Source organism: Salmo salar, chromosome ssa25 (assembly GCF_905237065.1).
Source record: "Salmo salar chromosome ssa25, Ssal_v3.1, whole genome shotgun sequence".
In the NCBI taxonomy this organism is placed as follows: Eukaryota; Metazoa; Chordata; class Actinopteri; order Salmoniformes; family Salmonidae; genus Salmo; species Salmo salar.
In genome coordinates this window covers 22,452,437-22,476,568 of record NC_059466.1, presented here as the reverse complement: position 1 = coordinate 22,476,568, position 24,132 = coordinate 22,452,437, and the positions used below count along the sequence as shown (strand labels likewise).

Sequence of the window (24,132 nt, the reverse complement as noted above, 5' to 3'; positions counted from 1 at the left end):
TTTGTTTTATTATTATCTGGGGATATGCAATAAATGTTATTTTACTTACAGAAACACCCCTCATTGTTCATGGTCTCCCCGGATGCGAGGTTGGTACCAATATAAAGCCTGACTATTGTTATTTTTTAAGGGAACCCTTGTCAACCTGCTTACAATGACTTTATATCTGAATCTATGGAAGTTCAAGATAATTTTCACACAAAAAAACATTCAATTATCTCTGATGGCAGTTGATTTCAGCTTTGAAGTTTGAATAGTTTAGTTCAGTCACAGTAGTGGCGATTCCTGATTTCCCGGCACCAGTACAGGTTGAGAGCAGTAGCCTACATGATGCGCCCACATCGAGCTGCCTTTCCAGACTTGGATCGTTGCCTGAGTTATGTTCCCATTTATTTTCAGATAAATAACATAGGCCTGGAGAAACTTCGCATTTAAATAGATTACGGTGTAAGGAGAGGTGCATTAGAGGTTAAGAGCGTTGGGTCAGTAACCGAAAGGTTGCTGGTTCAAATCCCCGAGACGACTAGGTGAAAATCTGTCGCAGTGCCCTTGAGCAAAGCACTTAACCCTAATTGCTCGTGATAAAAGCATTTGGGGGCTCCCGAATGGTGCAGTGGTCTAAGCCACTACATCGCAGTGCTAGAGGTGTCACTACAGACCTTGGTTCAATTCCAGGCTGTATTACAACTGCCGTGATTGGGAGTCCCATAGGGTGCGCACAACTAGCCCAGCGTCGTTAGGGTTTGCCTGAGTTAGGCTGTCATTGTAAATAAGAATTTGTTCTTAACTGACTTGCCTATTTAAATAAAGGTTAAATCCGCTAAAATGTAAATCTTATAGTGAAACGGTAAGAACCATATGCTCACTCTCACCTGTGCAAACACTTCCTCGGTGCCATTTCTAGACATAAGCAGCCCCAACCAATTATTATACTTAAAAAATGGTAAGTCAGTCAGGGTCTTAATTTACAGTTAGATGGATAGTAGAATACACAATGTGCAATTTCGAAATTTGATAGTGCGTCAGCAGTTTTTCTCTTGTTATGTCAGTCACTGACGTTCACTAAATTAGCCCATGTCAGCTGACATTTCAGATTGCAAGGTAAATTAGTCTAGCCAGCTATCTAAACCTTGTAGCCTACTAGTCATGGCCGAAAGAATTACTGACCGGCGTAAATCATGGCAAAATGGGTAGAATTGCAGGAAATTAGCTTTAAAACTGCCCAAAAAAGTATCCATCCCATGGCAAAATTTGTAGAATCGCATGAAATTAGTTTTAAATCTGCCAAATGTTATATCTGCCCCAAGCAAAAATGTTAAGAATTGGAGAAAATGTGAATTAAAAATGTCTCTACACCCCATAGAAAAATGTGAAGAATTTCAGGACATTAACTTTAAAAGCTGTGGGGGTCAACCAAATATCGTTTAGAGCTCTCAAAACTCTAGAAGCGCTTCAATGTCTGTGGCGAGGCCAGGGCCCATCTCTGGTTATGCGAACGGGCTATAGTCTATCCTCCAAAACTACATTTCCTAAGAAGCCTTGCGGGCTTCTCGAGAATCCGCGAAAAGCCCGATTGCGCGTGCGTATCCAGACGTGGCAACGGCATCATGGCTTCTTGGAACCGCTACGGGAGTGGGATGAGAGAGCTGAAAATGTACATATTCTTCTTGTTGGTAAGTTGTTTGTGCTCATTCTTTGTGTCATATAAACAGAGACATGTTTGAATGTAAATGTTGTTCGTTTTATTTAATCTACAAAAGCCTGCGATGTATCTTTTCCCGGTCTTCGTGCAGGGAGGCAATGTTGACAGCCCTAGTAATTTTAAATCAGAGCCTGAACCTGAGGCTTATAAATAAACCCCACAAAAACAAGTGGATATAGTATCTTACTGTAGTTTCATATTATTTGATCAAAACGTGTAGATCCTCGTGAATGCATGGTCAGCACAACAGGCATCTAGTGTCCCTTTTCCGAGAATGGATATAGAATTCCTATGATGACGTGAAGTTAACCTACCTAGTTGTCCTGCATACCTTGGCCGTCTCTCTCTGTTGTTATTCATGTCTGGCTTCAAGGCACAGTAGTCTTTTTTTGCGCTGTCTATTTTGGGAACAGAACTGTGATTTGGCTGAATGCGTAAATTAGCCTCCTAAGTTGAACGGTTTATTTTCTTTTGAAGTGTGACTGACAAAGACCACCCGTTGCTTTACTGTTCACCCCCCAACAGGTTGCTACTTTTTTCCGGGGTGGGCATGGTTTACGTCTGATGAAAATGCCCTTTGGAATCAGTTAGACAGCTAGGTGTTTGAACGAGAGGTGGGGTTATTATGACTCATGGATGGGTATGTTGGCCAGTCACTTGAACATTTAAGATATTTCTACACTTTTATTAGTATAACTGCATTTCTTGAGGAATGATTGCTAGGAATGTAACCTTGTTTGCTACAAATTTGACATGTTAGTTAGGCCTACATTATTTTACTTTGTTACTAACACTCGTCCCTTGATTGGCTACATGCATAATGGCTGAATTTCGACATCATTCCAATCACACAATTTGTGCTCATGGACCTTTCCTGTTCAGCATCCTGTTTGGTGGTTTAGTAACTGCCATGTCAAACAAAGGTGGGTACTGCTGTTGTGTAATGGCAAGCAGGGGAAATTGTGTGTTTGTGAATTCAAGTTCTATTGTCACATGCACAAGAACAATGAAGTGCTTAACTTTCATGTTCTACCCAACAGTGCAGTAATCAATATCAAAATATAAACGCAACAATTTCATTGATTTTTACTGAGTTACAGTTCATATAAGGAAATTGGTCAATTGAAATAAATTCATTAGGCCCTAATCTATGGATTTTCACATGACTGGGCAGAGGTGCAGCCATGGGTGAGCCTGGGAGGACATAGGCCCATCCACTGGGAAGCCAGGCCCAGTCAATCAGAATTAGTTTTTCCCCAATAGCTTTATTAGACAGAAATACTCCTCAGTTTCATCAGCTGTCCAGGTGGCTAGTCTCAGATGATTCCACACGTGAAGAAGCTGGATCTGGAAGTCCTGGGCTGGTGTAGTTACATGTGGTCTGCGGTTGTGAGGCCGTTTAGTCATACTGACAAATTCCCTAAAGTGACGTTGGAGGCGGCTTATGGTAGAGAAATGCATATTAAATTATCTGGCAACACCTCTGGTGGACATTCCTGCAGTCAGCATGCCAATTGCATGCTCCCTCAATTGTGGCATTGTGTTGTGACAAAGCTGCACATTTATAGTGGCCTTTTATTGTCCCCAGCACAAGGTTCACCTGTATAATTATCATGCTGTTTAGTCAGGTGGATTGATTATCTTGGCAAAGGAGAAATGCTCACTAACAGGGATGGAAACACATTTGTGCACAAAATTTGATAGAAATAAGGTTTTTGTCCGTATGGAACATTTATGTGATCTTTTGTCAGCTCATGAAACATGGGACCAACACTTTACACGTTAAGTTTACATTTTTGTTCAGTATAGTGTAGCAATTCAAAAAAAAAATAATGATGTGTGGGAGATGAAGGGAGACTGACCTACTGCTCTGTGTGTTGAAGACTGTCCCCCTGGCGGCCCTGCCTAGCTGCCTGTCAAAGCTATTTCCTTTTTTTTTTTTTATCTCTTAATCTGGATTGAGGGACCTCCTCCTATCATGGTTGGTTGGTTGCCCACTATACCCTCTAGAGCTCTTGTTCCCTATACAGTGCTCTACTTTTGACCAGGGCCCATAAGATCTGGTCAAAAGTAGGGCACTATATAGGGTGCCACTTGGGATGCAATCATTGATAAAGGTGGTGTTCATCATAATTGAGAAGGGCCACAATAGTTTCCTCCCTGTCAGCGGTTTCATCAGAGGCCATTTTATCATCACTGAGGGGGGAGACGGACATCTATGTCAGCTAAAATGGTGTTATTAGATGCAGTGTCCTTAGCATCTCGCATGCCCGTAGTTGCGTACTTATGTATGCATGTACATACAAACACACTTGCATGGTCACACACATACAAACATGTAGGCCTACAACACATGCTCACACAGTCACACTGAGACACAGAGGGACTAACACAACATACATACACACACGCATTCTCTACTGTTATTCGAGTCATTAATCAGAGACAAAATGGAGTGTTTGACAAACCCACCCCTGATTTGTTCTGATTCAGTGCACACCTTAAAACAAAACTTAAAACAGGACGCAGTTTATTAAGCAGATTTGTCACGCCAGATGGCGGGTACAGCGGGCGCCGAGAGAGAGAGAGAGAGAGAGCGCGAGTGAGACGACCGGCTGGGTTTCTCTCTGCTGGCTGCTTAGTTGGCGTGGTATTTTTTTACACTGATATAACGTGACTTTTTAAAAAAATAAAATATTTTTTGATAAAGGTAGGTGGGTAGTGTTCTAATGGACTTCCTCAATGTTTTCTGGCTGTTTCCCAAGTGCTACACTACTCCCTATTTATTGCAGTACATATGGAATAATGTGCCATTTGGGATGCAGTTTCGGGGTGAGAGGAGAGGAGCTCCTGCACTTAGGCCTACAGTACAGACAGCTGCGTACATAGTATCTTTATTGGATATGCTGAGCTACGGCATATGTGTTGAATGTGATCAGTAATGAAGGGATTTGCCACAGATTATAGTTCTGCACTAAACAGAATTAATGGGATAGATCTGATGGGTTATGTTAAATCAGATCATATCAAAGTTTATTTGTCACGTGCATTGAATACAACAGGTGAAATGCTTACACCTTACAGTGAAATGCTTACTTACAAGCCCTTAACCAACAGTGCAGTTTAAGTAAAAAAAAATAGGTATTAGATAAACCAATAGGTAAGCAAAGAAAACAGTAAAAAAAAATAACAGTAGCGGAGGCTATATACAGCTGGTACCGACCGGTACAGTCAATGGTGCACCGGTTAGTCGGGCTATTTGAGGTAATATGTACAGTGGGGGGAAAAAGTATTTGATCCCCTGCTGATTTTTGTACGTTTGCCCACTGATGAAGAAAGGATCAGTCTATAATTTTAATGGTAGGTTTATTTGAACAGTGAGAGACAGAATAACAACAAATATCCAGAAAAACGCATGTTGAAAATGTTACAAATTGATTTGCATTTTAATGAGGGAAATAAGTATTTGACCCCCCTCTCAATCAGAAAGATTTCTGGGTCCAGGTGTCTTTTATACAGATAATGAGCTGAGATTAGGAGCACATCCTTAAAGGGAGTGCTCCTAACCGCAGCTTGTGACCTGTATAAAAGACACCTGTCCACAGAATCAATCAATCAGATTCCAAACTCTCTACCATGGTCAAGACCAAAGAGCTCTCCAAGGATGTCAGGGACAAGATTGTAGACCTACACAAGGCTGGGAAGGGCTACAAGACCATCGCCAAGCAGCATGGTGAGAAGGTGACAACATATGGTGCGACTATTCGCAAATAGAAGAAACACAAAAGAACTGTCAATATCCCTCGGCCTGGGGCTCCATGCAAGATCTCACCTTGTGGGGTTGCAATGATCATGAGAACGGTGAGGAATCAGCCCATAACTATACGGGAGGATCTTGTCAATGATATCAAGGAAGCTAGGACCATAGTCACCAAGAAAACAATTGGTAACACACTATGCCGTGAAGGACTGAAATCCTGCTCAAGAATACATATACATGCCCGTCTGAAGTTTGCCAATGAACATCTGAATGATTGAGAGGACAACTGGGTGAAAGTGTTGTGGTCAGATGAGACCAAAATGGAGCTCTTAGGCATCAACTCAACTCGCCGTGTTTGGAGGAGGAATGCTGCCTATGACCCCAAGAACACCATCCCCACCGTCAAACATGGAGGTGGAAACATTATGCTTTGGGTGTTTTTCTGCTAAGGGGACAGGACAACTTCACCGCTTCAAAGGGATGATGGACGGGGCCATGTACCGTCAAATCTTGGGTGAGAACATCCTCCTCTCAGCCAGGGCATTGAAAATGGGTTGTGGATGGGTATTCCAGCATGACAATGACCCAAAACACACGGCCAAGGCAACAAAGGAGTGGCTCAAGAAGAAGCACATTAAGGTCCTGGAGTGGCCTAGCCAGTCTCCAGACCTTAATCCCATAGAAAATCTATGGAGGGAGCTGAAGGTTCGAGTTGCCAAATGTCAGCCTCAACCTTAATGACTTGGAGAAGGTCTGCAAAGAGGAGTAGGACAAAATCCCTCCTGAGATGTGTGCAAACCTGGTGGCCAACTACAAGAAATGTCTGACCTCTGTGATTGCCAACAAGGGTTTTTGCCACCATGTACTAAGTCATGTTTTGCGGAGGGGTCAAATACTTATTTCCCTCAATAAAATGCAAATCATTTTAATGATTTTGACATGTTATTCTGTCTCTCACTGTTCAAATAAACCTACCATTAAAATTATAGGCTGATCATTTCTTTGTAAGTGGGCAAATGTACAAAATCAGCAGGGGATCAAATACTTTTTTCCCCCACTGTACATGTAGGATTAAATTGACTATGCATAGATGATAAACAGAGTAGCAGCAGTGTAAAAGAGGGGTTGGCAGGACACAATGCATAGTCCGGGTAGCGATATGATTAGCTGTTGAGGAGTCTTATGGCTTGGGGGTAAAAGCTGTTGAGAAGCCTTTTGGTCCTAGACTTGGTGCTCCGGTACCGCTTGCCATGCGGTAGCAGAGAAGTCTATGACGTATGGCTTGAGTCTTTGACCATTTTTAGGGCATTCCTCTGACACCGCCTGGTATAGAGGTCCTGGATGGCAGGCAGCTTAGCCCCAGTGACGTACTGAGCCGTACGCACTACCCTCTGTAGTGCCTTGCGGTCGGAGGCTGAGCAGTTGCCATACCAGGCAGTGATGCAACAAGTCAGGATGCTCTGTTGCAGCTGTAGAACCTTTGAGGGTCTGAGGACCCATGCCACATATTTTGAGTCTCCTGAGGGGGAATAGGCTTTGTTGTGCCCTCTTCACGACCATCTTGGTGTGTTTGGACCATGATAGTTTGTTGGTGATGTGAACAACAAGGAACTTGAAGCTTTCAACCTGATCCACTACAGCCCCGTCGATGAGAATGGGGGCGTGCTCGGTCCTCTTTTTCCTGTCTGCAATCTCCTGTCTTTATTGCGTTGAGGGATAGGTTGTTATTCTGGCACCACCTGGCCAGTTCTCTGACCTCTAATAGGCTGTCTCGTCAGTGTTCAGGCCTACTACTGTTGTGTCATCTGCAAACTTAATGGTGTTGGTCGTGCCTGGCCATGCAGTCATGGGTGAACAGGGAGTACAGGAGGGGACTGAGCACCCACCCCTGAGGGGCTTCAGTGTTGAGGATCAGCGTGGCAGATGTGTTGTTACCTACCCTTACGACCTGCAGGTGGCCCGTCAGGAAGTCCACGATCCAGTTGCAGAGGGAGGTGTTTAGTCCCAGTATCCTTAGCTTAGTGATGAGCTTTGAGGTCACTATGGTGTTGAACGCTGAGCTGTAGTCAATGACTAGCATTCTCATGTAGGTGTTCCTTTTGTCCAGGTGGGAAAGGGCAGTGTGGAGTGCATCACCTCTGGATCTGTTTGAGCGGTATGCAAATTGGAGTAGGTCTAGGGTTTCTGGGATAATGGTGTTGATGTGAGCCATAACCAGCCTTCAAAGCATTTCATGGCTACAGAACTGAGTGCTACGGCTAGGTAGTCATTTAGGCAGGTTACCTTCGTGTTCTTGGGCACAGGGACTATGGTGGTCTGCTTGAAACATGTTGGTATTACAGACTCAGTCAGGGACAAGTTGAAAATGTCAGTGAAGACACTTGCCAGTTGGTCAGTGCATGCTCGGAGTACACGTCCTGGTAATCCGTCTGGCCCTGCGGCCTTGTTAATTTTGATCTGTTTAAAGGTCTTACTCACATAGGCTGTGAAGAGCGTGATCACACTCATCTGGGACAGCTGATGCTCTCATGCATGTTTCAGTGTTACTTGCCTCGACGTGAGCATAGAAGTTTTTTAATTTTTTTAAGCTCGTCTGGTAGGCTTGTCACTGGGCGGCTGTGGTTCCCTTTGTAGTCTGTAATAGTTTGCAGCCCCTGCCACATCCGACGAGTGCCGGTGTAGTACGATTCGATCTTAGTCCTGTATTGGTGCTTTGCCTGTTTGATGGTTCATCTGTCGTAGCGGGATTTCTTATAAGTGTCCGTGTTAGAGTCCTGCTCCTTGAAGGTGGCAGCTCTACCCTTTAGCTCAGTGAAGATGTTGCCTGTAATCCATAGTTTCTGGTTGGGGTATGTGCATACAGTCACTGTGGGGATGATATCCTCGAAGCCAGTGACTGATGTGGTGTACTCCTCAATGCCATCTGAGGAATCCTGGAACGTATTCCAGTCTGTGCTAGCAAAACGCAGATGCTAAGCTACAGGAGTGTTATCTGACCACTTCGTTATTGACCGAGACACTGGTGCTTTAGTTTTTGCTTGTAAGCAGGAATCAGGAGGATGGAATTATGGTCAGATTTGCCAAATGGGGGACGAGGGAGAGCTTTGTATGGCGTAAAGCTGGTCTCAAGTTTAATTTCATTTTTTTCCCCCCTCTGCTTGCACATTTAACATGCTGATAGAAATTAGGTCAAACGGACTTAAGTTTCCCTGCGTCCAAGTCCCCGGCCCCTAGGAGTGCTGTCCTCTGGGTGGGCGTTTCCCTGTTTTCTTATTTTGTTATACTGCTGACTGAGTGCGATCTTAGTGCCAGCATCCGTCTGTGGTAGTAAATAAACAACTGTGAAAAATATAGATTAACTCTTGGCAAATAGTGTGATCTACAGCTTATCATGAGATGCTCTACTTCAGGCGAGCGAAATCTGGAGACTTCCTTAGATTTTGTGCACCAGCTGTTTACAAATATACACAGACCAACCCCCCCCTCTTACTGGAGTGTGCTGTTCTATCTAGCCGGTGCAGCGTATATCCCGCCAGCTGAATGTTATCCATGTCGTCATTCAGCCACGATTCGGTGACGCATGATATTACAGTTTTTGATGTCCCGTTGGTAGGATATTCGTGATCGTACCTCGTCCAATGATTGTACGTTGGCAAGTAATATTGATGTAAAGGCAGATTTCCCACTCGCCGTCCGTTGCTCCTTACATGGCACCCTGCCCTGTGTCCTCCTATACCTGCGTCTTTCTCCTGCCAATGACGGGGATTTCAGCCTTGTCGGGTGTCTGAAGTACATCCTGTGCGTCCTGCTTGTTGAAGAAAATCTTTGTCTAATCCGAGGTGAGTGATCGCTGTCCTGATAGCCAGAAGCTTTTTTTTTTTTGCCGTTATGTTTCTGCCACTGTATCTTATGTAAAAAAATAAGTTACAAATAATGTGAAGAAAAAAACAGACAACGGCTGCGATCTTCCGGCACCATCAGTTCATAATATTCTGTGTGATATTAGTGACCTTTATGTCTTTTGCACTCAGCATTACCAAATATATATAATTTTTAAATTCAGTGCAGGAAGGACTGTCAGGGTATCTTAAACCTTAAGTGTACAGCCGTGGCCAAAGTTGAATTACAAAAATATTAATTTCCACAAAGTTTGCTGCTTCAGTGTCTTGTTTGGCCACATCCTGACAGATGGCAGCCCATTCTTGCATAATCAATGCTTGGAGTTTGTCAGATTTTGTGGGTTTTTGTTTGTCCACCTGCCTCTTGAGGATTGACCACAAGTTCTCAATGAAATTAAGGTCTGGGGAGTTTCCTGGCCATGGACCCAAAATATTGATGTTTTGTTCCCTGAGCCACTTAGTTATCACTTGCCTTATGGCAAGGTGCTCCATCATGCTGGAAAAGGCATTGTTCGTCACCAAACTGTTCCTGGATGGTTGGGAGAAGTTGCTCTCGGAGGATGTGTTGGTACTATTCTTTATTCATGGCTGTGTTCTTACGCAAAATTGTGAGTGAGCCCACTCTTGGCTGAGAAGCAACCCCACACATGAATGGTCTCAGGATGCTTTACTGTTGGCATGACACAGGACTGATGGTAGCGCTCACCTTCTCTTCTCCAGACAAGCTTTTTTCCGGATGCCGCAAACAATCAAAGGGGATTCATCAGAGAATGACTTTACCACAGTCCTCAGCAGTCCAATCCCTGTACCTTTTGCAGAATATCAGTCTGTCCCTGATGTTTTTCCTGGAGAGAAGTGGCTTCTTTGCTGCCCTTCTTGACACCAGGCCATCCTCAAAGTCTTCGCCTCACTGTGCATGCAGATGCATTCACACCTGCCTGCTGCCATTCCTGAGCAAGCTCTGTACTGGTGGGGCCCCGATCCCGCAGCTGAATCAACTTTAGGAGACGGTCCTGGCGCTTGCTGGACTTTCTTGGGCGCCCTGAAGCCTTCACAACAATTGAACCGCTCTCCTTGAAGTTCTTGATGATCTGATAAATGGTTGATTTAGGTGCAATCTTACTGGCAGCAATATCCTTGCCTGTGAATTCCTTTTTGTTCAAAGCAATGATGACGGCACGTGTTTCCTTGCAGGTACCAATGGTTGACAGAGGAAGAACAAGGATCCAAGCACCACCTTCCTTTTGAAGCTTCCAGTCTGTTTTTCAAACTCAATCAGCCTGACCGAGTGATCTCCAGCCTTTTCCTCACCAACACTCACACCTGTGTTAACGAGAGAATCACTGACATGTCAGCTGGTCCTTTTGTGGCAGGGCTGAAATGCAGTGGAAATGTTTTTGGGGGGATTCAGATCATTTGCATGGCAAAGAGGAACTTTGCAATTCATCTGATCACTCTTCATAACATTCTGGAGTATATGCAAATTGCCATCATACAAACTGAGGCAGCAGACTGTGAAAATTAATATTTGTCATTCTCAACTTTTGCCCACGACTGTATGGGCAATTCCATGTTAAGAGTGATGCTGAGGCTCCTGATTTGTATGTCAGACAACCAATGATTAGTGAACATTGTTAAAAGGAATCCTTGTGCATCGAGTTGTATGGTTTAACTTTGCGCTCAATGGTTTTGGTTCGACATCCATTTTAAAGTGAAGAATCTGAGTCTCAGCATCACTCTGTTGCTGTGGAATTGCCTGAATGCAAACAAGAAAACAACATGATTTGGTGAATCAGTGTAGCACACAATGCACAACTCAAACTAACCCTATTGCTAAAGGGAGTAGGCATGTCTTCAGAAACATAATACAAGTGTACAGAATAGCTAGCCTAGGTCTTCAGCTTCAAACACTCACCAGAAAGAAATATACAAATACATAAAGCAAATTGTGTTATAACCAACCACAGCATGAAATAAGTGCCTGACATCCAAGGGGACTTGTTTTTTTTTCTTCTCATTACATTCTCTGCTCACTAGAACATCCCTGAGGCTATGGACATGAGCTAGGTCTAGCTACCTCTTCAGCTGTGGATGATTAGCTGCCTAGCATGCAGTGTATCCCCCAGTCTGTTCTGTCGGTCTCCATCGATTGGAAGTCTAATCTCTAGTCTGAGACAGTCCTCCTGCTGTTCACTAGATGTTGATAATATAACAGGGAGGTGTGTGTGTCTGCTTCCGCAATACAGTCATGAGGATGCTGCTCACATTGACACAGGACAGTGACATTATGTCATGTAGCCTAAGCCAAGGAGTAGGTACCTAGGTAAGGAAACCAACCAATGCACTGATTGCCCAGCCATTGTTGCAGTATTGGCTGCCTGTCAGCTGTCAGGGCATGTGATGCGTGAGCGGCGAGCACTACAAGGTCAATGTTCCAGGGAAGGTTTTTGCATATCCTCTACTCGTTCTTTGTGTGTAGCTCCATCCGTGCTGATGTCCGTGTCCTTCCTCTCCCAACCTCACATCCGCCACTCTCCATAGTGCAGCTTTCATTTCACTATAACACTATGCTATCCATCAATTTCCTGTGAATGTAATTGTGCTCTTTGTACGTTTTCAATCTGATATTCTCAACAATATGCGCTATGCACACCCACTCTAAGGCCGCAAATGAGCCTGGAGAAATGTGATCGCGTGGGGGAGAAATCATCACCAGCTTTTCCTACATTTCTAAAGGGTCTAATGTTAATGTAGTTGTGAAATAAGCCTGCTCTGCCTCGGCAGCTCTTGAACGATCAAATAGCTGAGGACCGACTCAGTCTCACACTCAATCGTCAATATCAGTTCTGTCCCTTGTCTTAACTAATATTTTTTCCCCCCCCCCCCATACAGTTATTGTAGAAGTGCTCAGAAAGCAACGTGTGTCCGTCCCGAGCTAATGTAGGCTAACGTGATTAGCATGAGGTTGTAAGCAACAAATATTTCCCAGGACATAGACATGTCTGATATGGGCAGAAAGCTTAAATTCTTGTTAATCTGCGCTGTCCAAATTACAGCAGCTATTGCAGTGAAATAACACCATGCTATTGTTTGAGGAGCGTGCCCAATTATGAACTTAAGTGTATTAATAAACCAATTAGGCACATTTGGGCTGTCTTGATACATTTTGAACAGATATGCAATGGTTCATTGGGTCAGTCTAAAATTTTGCACATGCACTGCTGCCATCTAGTGGCCAAAATCTAAATTGTCTGGGCTGGATAATACATTATGGTCTTTCTCTTGCATTTCAATTTTTTTTTTTAACCAGATCTAATGTTATTCTCCTACATTAATTTCACATTTCCACAAACTTAAGTGTTTCCTTTCAAATGGTTTATAGAATATCCATATCCTTGCTTCAGGTCATGAGCTACAGACAGTTAGATTTGGGTATGTCATTTTAGGTAAAAAGGGTGTGATCCTTAACCTCTTAAAGTAAAATATTTAAACTCCTACTTATTTTCATATTCACATATGTTGTACCTTAGACTCTATTTGACCTAATGTGTTGTGCCCACCAATGAGGCCCTCAGTCACACACAATGAGAAGACTCAGTCTTTGTTTCACCTGGTGCTGACCACATACATTGGGTTTTGTCTTGCACATGAGGTATCTGACATCTCATATCACAAAAATGACCATTCTTCTGCACTGTAGCATCCAATGTGGGAGTTATTCTGAATGTGAGTCGGCCTCTGAAATAATAGTAATGAATAAAATAGTATCTATCCATCTCTGTCTGCAGGTGTGCCTGGCGTCTGTGCTGCAGGCGGCGGTGAAGGTCTCTCCTCTGATAGAGAAGGTCAGTGACCACAAGGACTTAAAGAAGCTCCTGAGGACCCGAACTAATGTCCTGGTGCTCTACACTAAATCAGGTGGGTTAGAAACAATGTCCTGGTGCTGTACACTAAGTCAGTCCTGTCAGGTGAGTTAGTGGGCATACTTTAGGCCTTTGTAGACAAAAAAAAAGCTTTGAAATCTGTATTCATAAAGCCTCTCAGAATAGGAGTGCTGATGTAGGATCAGCTCAACGTAATCTTATTATGATCTAGACTAAAGTGATCCTAGATCAGCACTACTCTGAGACGCTTCGTGAATATGGTCCCCAAGCTGCCTTTTTCGGTGTAAATGACCTCTTAAAGTGTGATCTTATCTCTGACAATCCGTCCCTTATAATGGTAAATGAATAACTTTGTGGAAGGGCAGTGGTTATGCATCACACTGCTTGTTTATAATGACCTGCAGCATATTTTGTTCTCTTCTATTCCCTGGATTTGGAAGTGCTACATAACAGTGTACTGAACAGAAAAACACACCCAAAAGCTCAATGTGATCAAATGAAGCCATGAAACTACATTCACTGACAGCCATTAGGGAAATCACCCTCTTGCATTTAATTACATTTTCATTAGCATATTTCAGGCCAGAAGAAAGTGCAGTGTGCGCGTACAGTACGTGCTGCTCTATGCTGATGTTCATAAACAATCTACGTCTCAAGGCCCCACTGCTCCCATGAATTTTGTGCACGGCTCCACTCCAAATGTATCTCCTTCATAATTCAGCCAGTGTTAGGTCATTGGATAAGACTTGCACGTATCGAACGTCACCCTGGGATTGATTGCTTGCCGTTACTGTGGTGTTGCGTTCTGGCCTTCTCCGAAGGGAAGGTTTAGGAATGTTTACTCACTTCATTTCCTGCTGTCGGATCCTCTCCCTGACCGCCACTGGCGCATTACTTGGTTCCTTCACAAGAGGGGCCCAAAAAGCTCCAGAATTGTCTGTCACAGATACTAAGTGTTCCGGTGCTTCCCAGTGCCCCATCTGAGACCCCACCAACTTGAGGAAAAGTCTCTCCAGTAACTTCAATCTGCAAGCAATTTGAACTCAACATATATGGTGATTTCTAACGTCAAGGCACAATGTTTGTATTACCACCAACCAACCTGGTGTGATTCAGGACCTCCAGAGGACCATGGCAATGCCCCAAAATGTAAAATAGAGGTGTCCAACACATAATACTACAAATGTTGAAGGGGTTGTACAATGTATGTATTGTTCAACAGAGACGAAAGAATCGGTGTGCTTACTTCTCTGAATCCACATTGTATCTCAAAGGACATTGTGTAATGCAGTTTATTAGTTGGTTTCTCACTAGGCCTTGGACTATGATGTGTTTATGATTTTTATAACCTGGTGCAAGTAGTTTAGTGATGACTCTGTTAGGTAATGTGTAGACCATGTGAATGGTAGATTATGCTCTCCCAGAGACTAGGTCTATGTAAGTAACACTAGGGTAATGTTCATGGATAAAGTACCCTTGTGTGATTGATAGCTGTTTGAGTTCACAGTCCATGTTTTTAGTGTTATGACCTCTGACTCGACTCCAACCTTCATTGAATTCTAACTAGGGTTTCAAAATTCCAGACATTTTTTCAGAAACCCTGGTTGGAAGTTTCCCGGATTCTTTAAGGAATAGGCAGGAAATCCGGAATCCTAAAACCATGATTTTGGGAGAAAGAGGTTGTAATTCTATTGTTTACTGTGTATTATAAGGTGAGTAGTAAAACTGAATTGTGTTTTTGTGAAATATAGGCCTAACTCCACCCCTCTTATCGTGTGTGTAAACAGCTACCTCCGGGGACTCTAAGTTCAAGCTGCTGTCTGACGTGGCCCAGGTTGTCAAAGGACAGGGCACCATCGCCTGGGTCAACTGTGGGTAAGTACAGGGTTGATGGAATGGCATGCATTAATACATTGACTAAATGTGTCACATGTTATATAGTAGTGATGCACTGATATCTGATATTTTCCTTGCCCAAAAAATCGATACCTATATATTTTTTTATATAAAAAAATTGCAGCTTTATAAGCATTCTTGTACAGTTATAGATAACGCATGGATGCAGCTGTCTAAGGCACTGCATCTCAGTGTAAGATGTCACTACAGTCCCTGGTTCAAATCCTGGCTGTATCACATCCGGTTGTGATTGGGAGTCACATAGGGTGGCGCACAATTGGTCCAGCATTGTCCGGGGTAGGCCGTCATTGTAAATAAGAATTTGTTCTTAACTGACTTGCCTAGTTAAATAAAGGTTACACACCACCCTGACAAGTTATTTTGTTGGCATTTACGTATGTCCCCATTACCAGTAAAACATAATCAAAACCTATTTCTTTCACTTACTTGCTGTGCTGTTACGTTGTTCAGTCTCAGCCAGAATTTCATCATACATGTCAAGCAGTGAAGTTTCAGCTCTGCCTGTCCTTGGCCTCTCTTCCTCAGTGCGCACTCTCATTGTGTTCGTGTCCAGCTGTGTATGTAACATTTCACGTAAACCCTGTTTCTTGTCTGCATTGAAGTATCGGTCCTTGTACATAGCATCGAGCATGGTGGCGACGCAGTAAAGAGAATGCAACAGAATCGCTTGTTCACAGCCTGTCGGCAGTTTGGTTAAGCAGGCGTTTCAATGCCATGACAGAGGGTATCACGTCTGCTGCAGGTGCAGTTGATGAGCTTATTTCTCCAGTCAGTTGTTCGAATGGAGCTAGCTAGTGTGTTCATGTTTAAAACATGTTCTGAAATGCCAGCAGCGGTATGACAACCAGCACATTCATGAGCATGCAATACGACTTTCCTCTGTACAGTCCTCGACGAACCACTGTGCTGTCAGACTTGGCATGCTCATGGGGCTGATATCGCTGGTCCAAATGTCAGTTGTGAAGCTAATAGCAGTGACGCAAAAAGAAATTGACTTTTATTTAAATTAATATTTTTAGCAGTGATGCTATTGTTTAACTCCGGTAGGGCAACATCTGAAAAATAGCGCACTTGGTAGTGTGTACCAGTGCTCGATGAGTCGGCGAAAGCCAACATCACCCACGACAGAACGGTTAATTGTCAAGGGCGATGAATTCCATTATCTTGGCATTAATGGATTTTGCCTTTGAGTTGTCTCGCTGAAGTTTTTTCTTTTTCAAATGACTGCTCGACTTGTTGACTGCTCGATCCACACAGCAGACATTGTGGGCTAGGTTAGGAATGCTGTGTAGCGCTAAATTATACGTGGCGTCATTACGTCATGTACCTACGTTATAGGTATGAATGTCAACTTTGACATCGGCGTTGAACTAGACATCGGGCCACTGCCGATGTTGTCATTTTTAGCTAATATCGTCCGAGAAGTTCACTGATGTATCGTGCATCCCTAGTATATAGCTTCTAAGAGATATCCGAGAAGCGTTTTAGGTTAGAAAAATGTCTAAGTCACCATGTCACGTACGTTATGTCCCATTATGCTTCTGAATAACATTTTAGGTTAGAAAAATGTTGAGGCATTCCGCCCAGTCCCAGCTCTGATATGTATAGCTATAGGAAGGAAGTTGTAAAACCCTCTTTTTATATGGCTGCCTTGTAATAGCACAGTGAGACAGGCCTGGACAAAGTAATCGATAGCAGCTATTGAAGCCTAGGCCAGCTGAATGCGCTCGTGTCAAATGTCTTTCTGCCCATGCCATCTCCATCTCTCCCTGGCATATCCTCCTGAAGTCACAGTGGAAATTGGAGACGAGATATGCTCATTAAAATAGGCAGTCTCTTTCTCCATATCCACATTCTGCTGAGGGCTCTACGGAGGATAGAAATAAGGAAACCGCTCTTCAGACCCTTCATTTGTGTGTGTATGAATGAGTTATAGGCACTGTTCGGAAAACACGCTTTCCTGTCCCTGTCTTCCTGAAGCCCATGCAATAGACCTGTCAAGTCTGGGCAGATGAACCATTTGAAACTAAGTCTTTGGAAGTGTTCATACTGGGAGGATCCACCATGTTCCCAAGACACACTAGAAGAATTGTTTTCCTTAAACATTTCTTTCACCCCCCCCCCTGTGTGATCCGACCTCTACCCTACATGATTTCCTTCCATTTTATCTTCCCTTTTTTTATTTTTATATAAGTCAACCTCAACCACTTGAGCCATCTTTGTTGCTCGGGAGAAAAGTCTTCAAACAGAACTACAAAAGAATAAAGATCACCCCTCTGACACCTACCACTTAAAGCATCCCTCAAAGTTTCTCTCAAACCTCTACAAGATGGATGATGAATGAGAAGGGAAAAGTGTCTAAGAACAATGTAGCCTGGTCAGCTGTTTTATATAGACCTAGAAAATCTCTCATAAGTAAATATTTCTTTCTTTTCACTGCAGTAAATCTACTGTCAACCCTCTTTCTCCACCGTATTCCTTAATACTGAAGGGTGTGGGTGCCTGAGGCTGGTCTAATGGTAAACACTGCTGCCTGCAGCACATACTGTATACAGTATATTACCTTCAGCGAGGGTACGAATCCTGCCCACTACTCTATCTCCCTCTCTTCTCACTCATTTCAACAATCAGTCCACTCTCCAAAACATCTAAAGAAATACTGAAAGGCGTGGAATCAGCAGCAATTACTGTACATATACCTGTGCCAGAGACTCTTTACGGGGCCTTAGATGACATGCTTCTCTGCTGCTGTTCAGTCACATAGGTGATGCAGTGCCAGCTGCTAGCTTAGCATTTTGAGTCTGGCGACTGGCTATGATTTTCCCACCTTCTCCAGTTCTCCAATGGACCAGGTCCAAAACAGAGCTTAGCTGAGCGCTTGGACAGGGAGAGGGACCTCCTCATGAGTGTCAGTATGAGAACGGTGGCCCATGCCAACAGAGGGATGAAAGCCCAGGATGACACACTCACCAGATGACAGGACCTGAGAGATGGCCAACAGTGATGTCAGAGGAACTGGGCAGGAGACAGTGCCAGGTCAGGCATGGATGCCAGACTACAGACGCTGCTGCTAAAACAAGGAGATTTGTAACAAAATGACTAGTTGTTTTTGCTAATGAGCAATGGGCTAATCAATCTCTGACTGCTTGGTGTACAATCAGACTAAATGGTATTCTGAAACCTCTTCCCAGCAGGAAAGCCACAAGCAGTTTTGCACACTGGGCTTACTTTTTTTGGACTACTTGTCGCTCACCTATCAATTTGATTTCACCTCACCTCTGGAGGTGAATTGCTGACAGTTCCCTCATCACTTAAACTTTTCAAGGAGCGTCAACTTTTATTAACACCCCATAACTTTCCGCCACTCTCCCTCTTGCCTCTTCCTCCCAACACCCACTGTGTTCCCTCTTCCAACCAACACCCTGTTGTCTGTGTAATTGATTTGACTCTTCATGACGCACCTTGGAGAGAGATGCTACACTACATCACACCCATCCATTATCAGTGAGTGACATGGCATGATTCCTGGATGTGGGTGGAGCTGCTGAGCTTCACCAAATCCATTCTTTCCCACCAGCTGGGGGTTTTGATTGACTCACTGACCAATCTGACTGCTGTGACGACTCTGGTGGGTTGAAACAAAGGGCTATATAAATTATACTTAATTTTTCTCCCCAATTTCATGATTTACAATATTGTCTCATTGCTGTAACTCCCCACCGGGCTCGGGAGAGGCAACGGTCAAATCATGCGTCCCCGAACATGACCCACCAAACCGCTTCTTGACACCTGCCCGCTTAACCCGGAAGCCAGCCGCACCAATGTGTCGGAGGAAGCACCGTCCAACTGACGGCCAGAGTCAGCCTGCAGGCGCCTGGCCCACCACAAGGAGTTGCTAGAGCGACATGAGCAAAGTGAAGCCCCCTCCCCTAACCCGGACAACGCTGGGCCAATTGTGTGCCGCCCTATGGGACTCCTGGTCACGGTTGGTTGTGACACAGCATGGGATCGAACCTGGGTCTGTAGTGACGCCTCAAACTGGGAGGCAAACTAGTCACCTTTCTGCGAAATCTGCTGTTCTGAATCCAAAATAGGTGACCTACGTGATTCGTTTAGATCTGATGAGAAAAGTTTGGTAGGGTGGGGGGCTTTGGATCACTACTGGCTGTAAGCGAACGAGTGACGCGCGTTTGGAGCAATAATGGCTGTATCCAAGGCTCAGCCAATCGTTCACATAACAGAATGCAGCACACAACTGAAGAGAGAAGAGACAACCAATTTGCTAGATACAGCACCAGCTCTGGAAAGACTGGCTATGGTTTTCCCACCTTGTCCAGTTTTTCAATGGACCAGGTCCAAAACAGAGCTTAGCTGAGCGCTTGGACAGGGAGAGAGACCTCCTCACGAGTGTCAGTATGAGAACGGTGGCCCATGCCAACAGAGGGATGAAAGCCCAGGATGACACACTCACCAGATGACAGGACCTGAGAGAGTGGAAAGGCAGTTTGCCAGTTACAGCAGCGTGTCCCCTGAACGGTAACGAAGAGGTAGGTGAGAAGCTTGACCACGGAGACGTGGGTGAGAAGGTGATGAAGCGTACTTTGAGTTGTAACAAACTTCTGCCACTTGGGAAGTTTGAGGTGAGGGAGAAAGTGTGGAACAAGTATTGTTAGCATTGTTAAGTATCTTGCTAGCTGGATTGAATTCTCCGTTAGCTAGCCAGAGAAATGTTGAGCAACATTATCCAACTTAACGGATCAAAATAGAGTTTACAGTGTGAAAATTAGCTGGCTAATAAAGTCAGACGGCTAACGTTAGCTAGCTAATGTTACTACGTCAGATGAGCTAACATTAGTAACCTAACCAATTTGCTATAGTATTAGCTGGTATACATATCCTTGCTTTCCCAAGTTATAACACGTTAGTTGCTTACTGGACCCTGGCAATCTGTGTGAAATATTAGTTCATTAGCTAGTAAACTAGTTACCTACTAATGTTTTCCCTCTACAGTATGGGGTTAATTTTAAAAATGAGAGAATTAGGTGAAAATGAGGCGTTGCTTGTAAATCTTAAGGATTGGACCTTGAAGTTTTCGCCTTAAAATGACATACCCAAATCTAACTGCCTGTAGCTCAGGACCTGAAGCAAGGATATGCATATTCTAGATACCATTTGAAAGGTAACACTTTGAAGGTGGTGGAAATGTGAACTTAATGAAGGAGAATAACACATTAGAGCTGGTAAAAGATGATACAAAGGAAAAAAATTATGCCTGTTTTTTTATCTTTGAAATGCAATATTCAAGGCACAATTTAGATTTTGGCCACTAGATGGCAGCAGGTGTGCAATATTTTAGACTGATCCAATGAACCATTGTATTTCTGTTCAAAATGTTCTATCAAGAGTGCCTAATTGGTTTATTAGGGTTTCAAGCTCTGCTACATTTTCAAGTTCATAACTGTGCACTCCTCAAACAATAGCATGGTATTTTACCTTGATAGCTTCTGTAAATTGGACAGTGCAGTTAGATTAACAAGAATGTAAGCTTTCTGCCCATATAAGAAATGTATATGTCAAATTTTCTTGGTACTTAAAATGTCATGCTAATCCCATTAGCGCACGTTAGCTCAACCGTCCCGTGGGGGGGGACACCGATAAACAAGTGAATTTGGGGATCAAGTGGAGCTGGGCCTGGCTTGAGCTGGATGCCACTATATAGTAGAGGTGAAAGGAACACCACACACTTTCCCTCTTTCTCACTTTTTCAATACTGGATTAAAAGGGGTAGGCCAGGTGTACTCTCTGCCTGAAAGAGATCAATTATGCTGCCAACAAAGGGTATCATGCTCTGCTGGCACATTGTACACTTTCTGCCTGTGGACATCTGTTCTACAATATAATATGCAGTATAGCCCAAAGATATGGTTTTTGTTGTGTTGAACTTGACAGTAACACGTGTGAGGGGGGGGATTATGACATGTTTTACTCTGACAGTTATTTTAGCACACCTGTAGCCTTGTGGACTTGATCGATGTCTACTATAGTGGCCACTATAATAGAGCAAAATAGAATGCCTTTTTTTGTTTCATTCTATTTTTACTTTAACATGTTTTTTCCCAAGTGCAATATTTAGGTGTGTGCTCAAGTGTTCTGTTTATTAAGGATGTCATGGCAACTTCAATATTACTGTTTTTTTTTTTTTTTTGCAGTGAAGTCTAGGCAAGAAATAACATTGGATTGCTTTCTTTACATTTTTTAGCTGTGAGTTAGGTTCACATTAATCACTTTATTTTATACTCAGACTGATCATGTAGATCATTATTTCTGTTTAATTAGGTAAAACGTGCATTTCCCCCTAGCAGGGATTTTTTTTTTTTACGTGTTTCAGTGCTTCACAGTTTTGCGCTAAGGTTGGGACCCCTAGCTCACCAACACTACCTCACTCAGAAATGCAGTACTTGGTGACCTCTTGTAGCATTGTTTGCACAGAGGTGGGAAATGGTGTACATTACACCACTTGAGGTTTAATGTCCAGTCTCTCTTATCCAAAGGACATTATACAAGATGGTCCCAAATGGCACCCTATTCCCTATATAGTGACCTACTTTTGACCAGGGCCCAGGTCCAAAGTAGTGCACTACATGGGGAATAGTGTGCCATTTGGGACACTCACCATGTGTAATGATGAAGTCTACCATCACCACCTGACAGAGACAAATTCCCTCCAGCTCTGCATTGAGACTATTTCTCCTGGCAGACAATGGGCGCTCTCTGCCACATATGTATCACTAATAATGGTGTCTCCTTTTTTTATCTTAAAGGACAGAGCGCTGGATATATTTTGCTGATGGGGGCCTGTGCTGTCAGAGTTGTAATTTTAATTCCATCTCTTCCATTTGCTTAGGGCATAGCTCTGCTCTAGGTAGATGGGCAGTCTCTCTCTGTGTGTACTTATGTAATTCATTTCCATGCTCATTGTCAGTGGAGAGGAGTTATTGTCAAGAGAGACCTGTGCTTGCATTGTGAATGTGTGGGTGGCTGGATATATAGGAAGAGGGTGTGCGCATTTCTCTAAAGATGGTACCTCTTCAATTACAAAAGTGAGGCTCAATGTACTTATGTAGATTTGTGTTTATGTACACCAGTCTAATCAACCTCTTCCCCATAGATCAGCGTGTCTGTATATTAGAGCCCGACCGATATATCGGTTCACCGACATGAGTGTTTGACAGAGAATTATGACGACTAATGTCTATGCAGAAATCTTATTACCAAGTCTCGATGCTGTGAATATTAATTCCACATCCCTTTGGAAACTCAGCTATTGTTGTCAACATTTCTCTTCTCTCTCTCTCTCTCTCTCTCTCTCTCTCTCTCTCTCTTTCTTTCCTGTCTCTCAGGGATTCAGAGGGACGTAAACTGTGTAAGAAAGTGAAGGTAGATCCCAGCTCAAAAAGTGGTGGCGCAAAACTCCTGCATTATAAGTGAGTATCAACGGTAACATGTACCTCACTGTATGTCCAGGGGCTTGTGTCGCATAGAAGGGATGCCACCTGTCAGGAGAGAATGACATGTACGAATGTTCTTTAGGGAGTCATGCCATGCTAAACAGTCATCTCTCTTCCCTGATTGAACAATGTTCTTGTCTCTTGCAGAGATGGCACGTTCCATACAGAATACAACAGGCCTGCTACATACAAGGTAATTACTGACTCACTCATTGTCTCAATCAACAGTAATAGAATGTATTTATTTCAGTGACGTCTTCCTTAATGAGTCAACAGTACAGTAATTAATATGAAACATTGCAATTATTCAAGTAACATTTGTTTCCTGGTTAAATGAATGGGGGTTCATTGTCTCCTGTTTCTGTATGTTACCATGGTTCACTTCCTACATGATGCCAATTGGACTGAGTTCTGCTTAGTCAAGACTTGATAATCCAATGAGTTTATGAGTGCTTTATAATCAGGGCAAAGGCATAAGAGTATCTGGAGTAATGGAGTGCTCTGTTCTGGGGTTGACCTTGATGTCTCTCTGGCCTGGCTGGTCCAGCCCATTGGCAGAGGATGAGCCTGTGAGCACATCAATACTGATGGACATTAAGAAAGCTGTGTTGTCATCATAATGTAAAGGGTCCCCCCTTTTAAACTCAATGTTGACGGTTGTTTGTCAGTCTGGTTGCTTGTCTTGTATTAAAGGTACTGTCTGCACTATTAGGACTGGCCTTTGATAGACATCTATAATCTGAACATGTTCGTAGTTGCCTAGTTGATCATGATACGTACAGATGGGGGTAATCTCACTATGGTATTTATAGAATTCATTCTTCAAAATCGAGGAATGTTTCATTATTTAACAGCTCTAACTGCTGTGTCATTGTCAGAAGTGTCTGAACAGGCGACAGAGCAGTGTATTAGTTAGGGGTGAATGTTTCCTGTCCTACCTTCTGTTGTCTCTGGAGGCATATGGCTCTTCATGTTGGTCTGGAAGGCTTATCAAACTCATTATGAACGTGGGGAAATTGCTTACATGGTTACTTTCCGATGGATGAACATTGAGATGGAAGTTAATGCCATCTGTTAGAACTCCTCCTGTTCTGTTTAATATGAAGACTGGGGTAAATTCTGGAATGACTGTGTAGCACTGTCTAGACTCTCTAGGGTTAACATCACGTTAATCTGTTACAGTATGCTAAATGTTGTTTAGACTCCCCCTCTGGTCTCTCTCCTTCTCTCCAGTCCATGGTGGCGTTTTTAAAAGACCCCACAGGAGCCCCTCTTTGGGAGGAGAACCCAGAAGCTAAAGATGTTGTTCATGTAGAAACTGAGAAAGTAAGTACAGAAATAACACCTTGTCTTATAACAAGGTGCATCTGCATGGTCATGTGTTTTTACTGGCACGATATGGACACGTTTCAGTTCAGAACGGAAATGGGTTGAGATGGCAGACCTGGGTTAAAATAGGTAT

The 24,132-nt window shown here is 43.4% G+C and overlaps 1 protein-coding gene across 1 annotated transcript in view; it reads left to right on the top strand.

Moving 5' to 3' along the window:
• Positions 1-1,566: 1,566 nt before the first annotated feature.
• The window catches only part of LOC106586417 (protein disulfide-isomerase A5), a 61,662-nt gene continuing 39,096 nt past the window's right edge, over positions 1,567-24,132 (top strand). The window contains exons 1-6 of the mRNA XM_014173648.2: positions 1,567-1,673; positions 13,150-13,279; positions 15,033-15,120; positions 22,563-22,646; positions 22,818-22,863; positions 23,904-23,996. Coding sequence (XP_014029123.2) covers positions 1,608-1,673; positions 13,150-13,279; positions 15,033-15,120; positions 22,563-22,646; positions 22,818-22,863; positions 23,904-23,996 — 507 coding nt within the window. The 5' untranslated portion in view covers positions 1,567-1,607. The remainder of the gene's footprint in view (positions 1,674-13,149; positions 13,280-15,032; positions 15,121-22,562; positions 22,647-22,817; positions 22,864-23,903; positions 23,997-24,132) is intronic.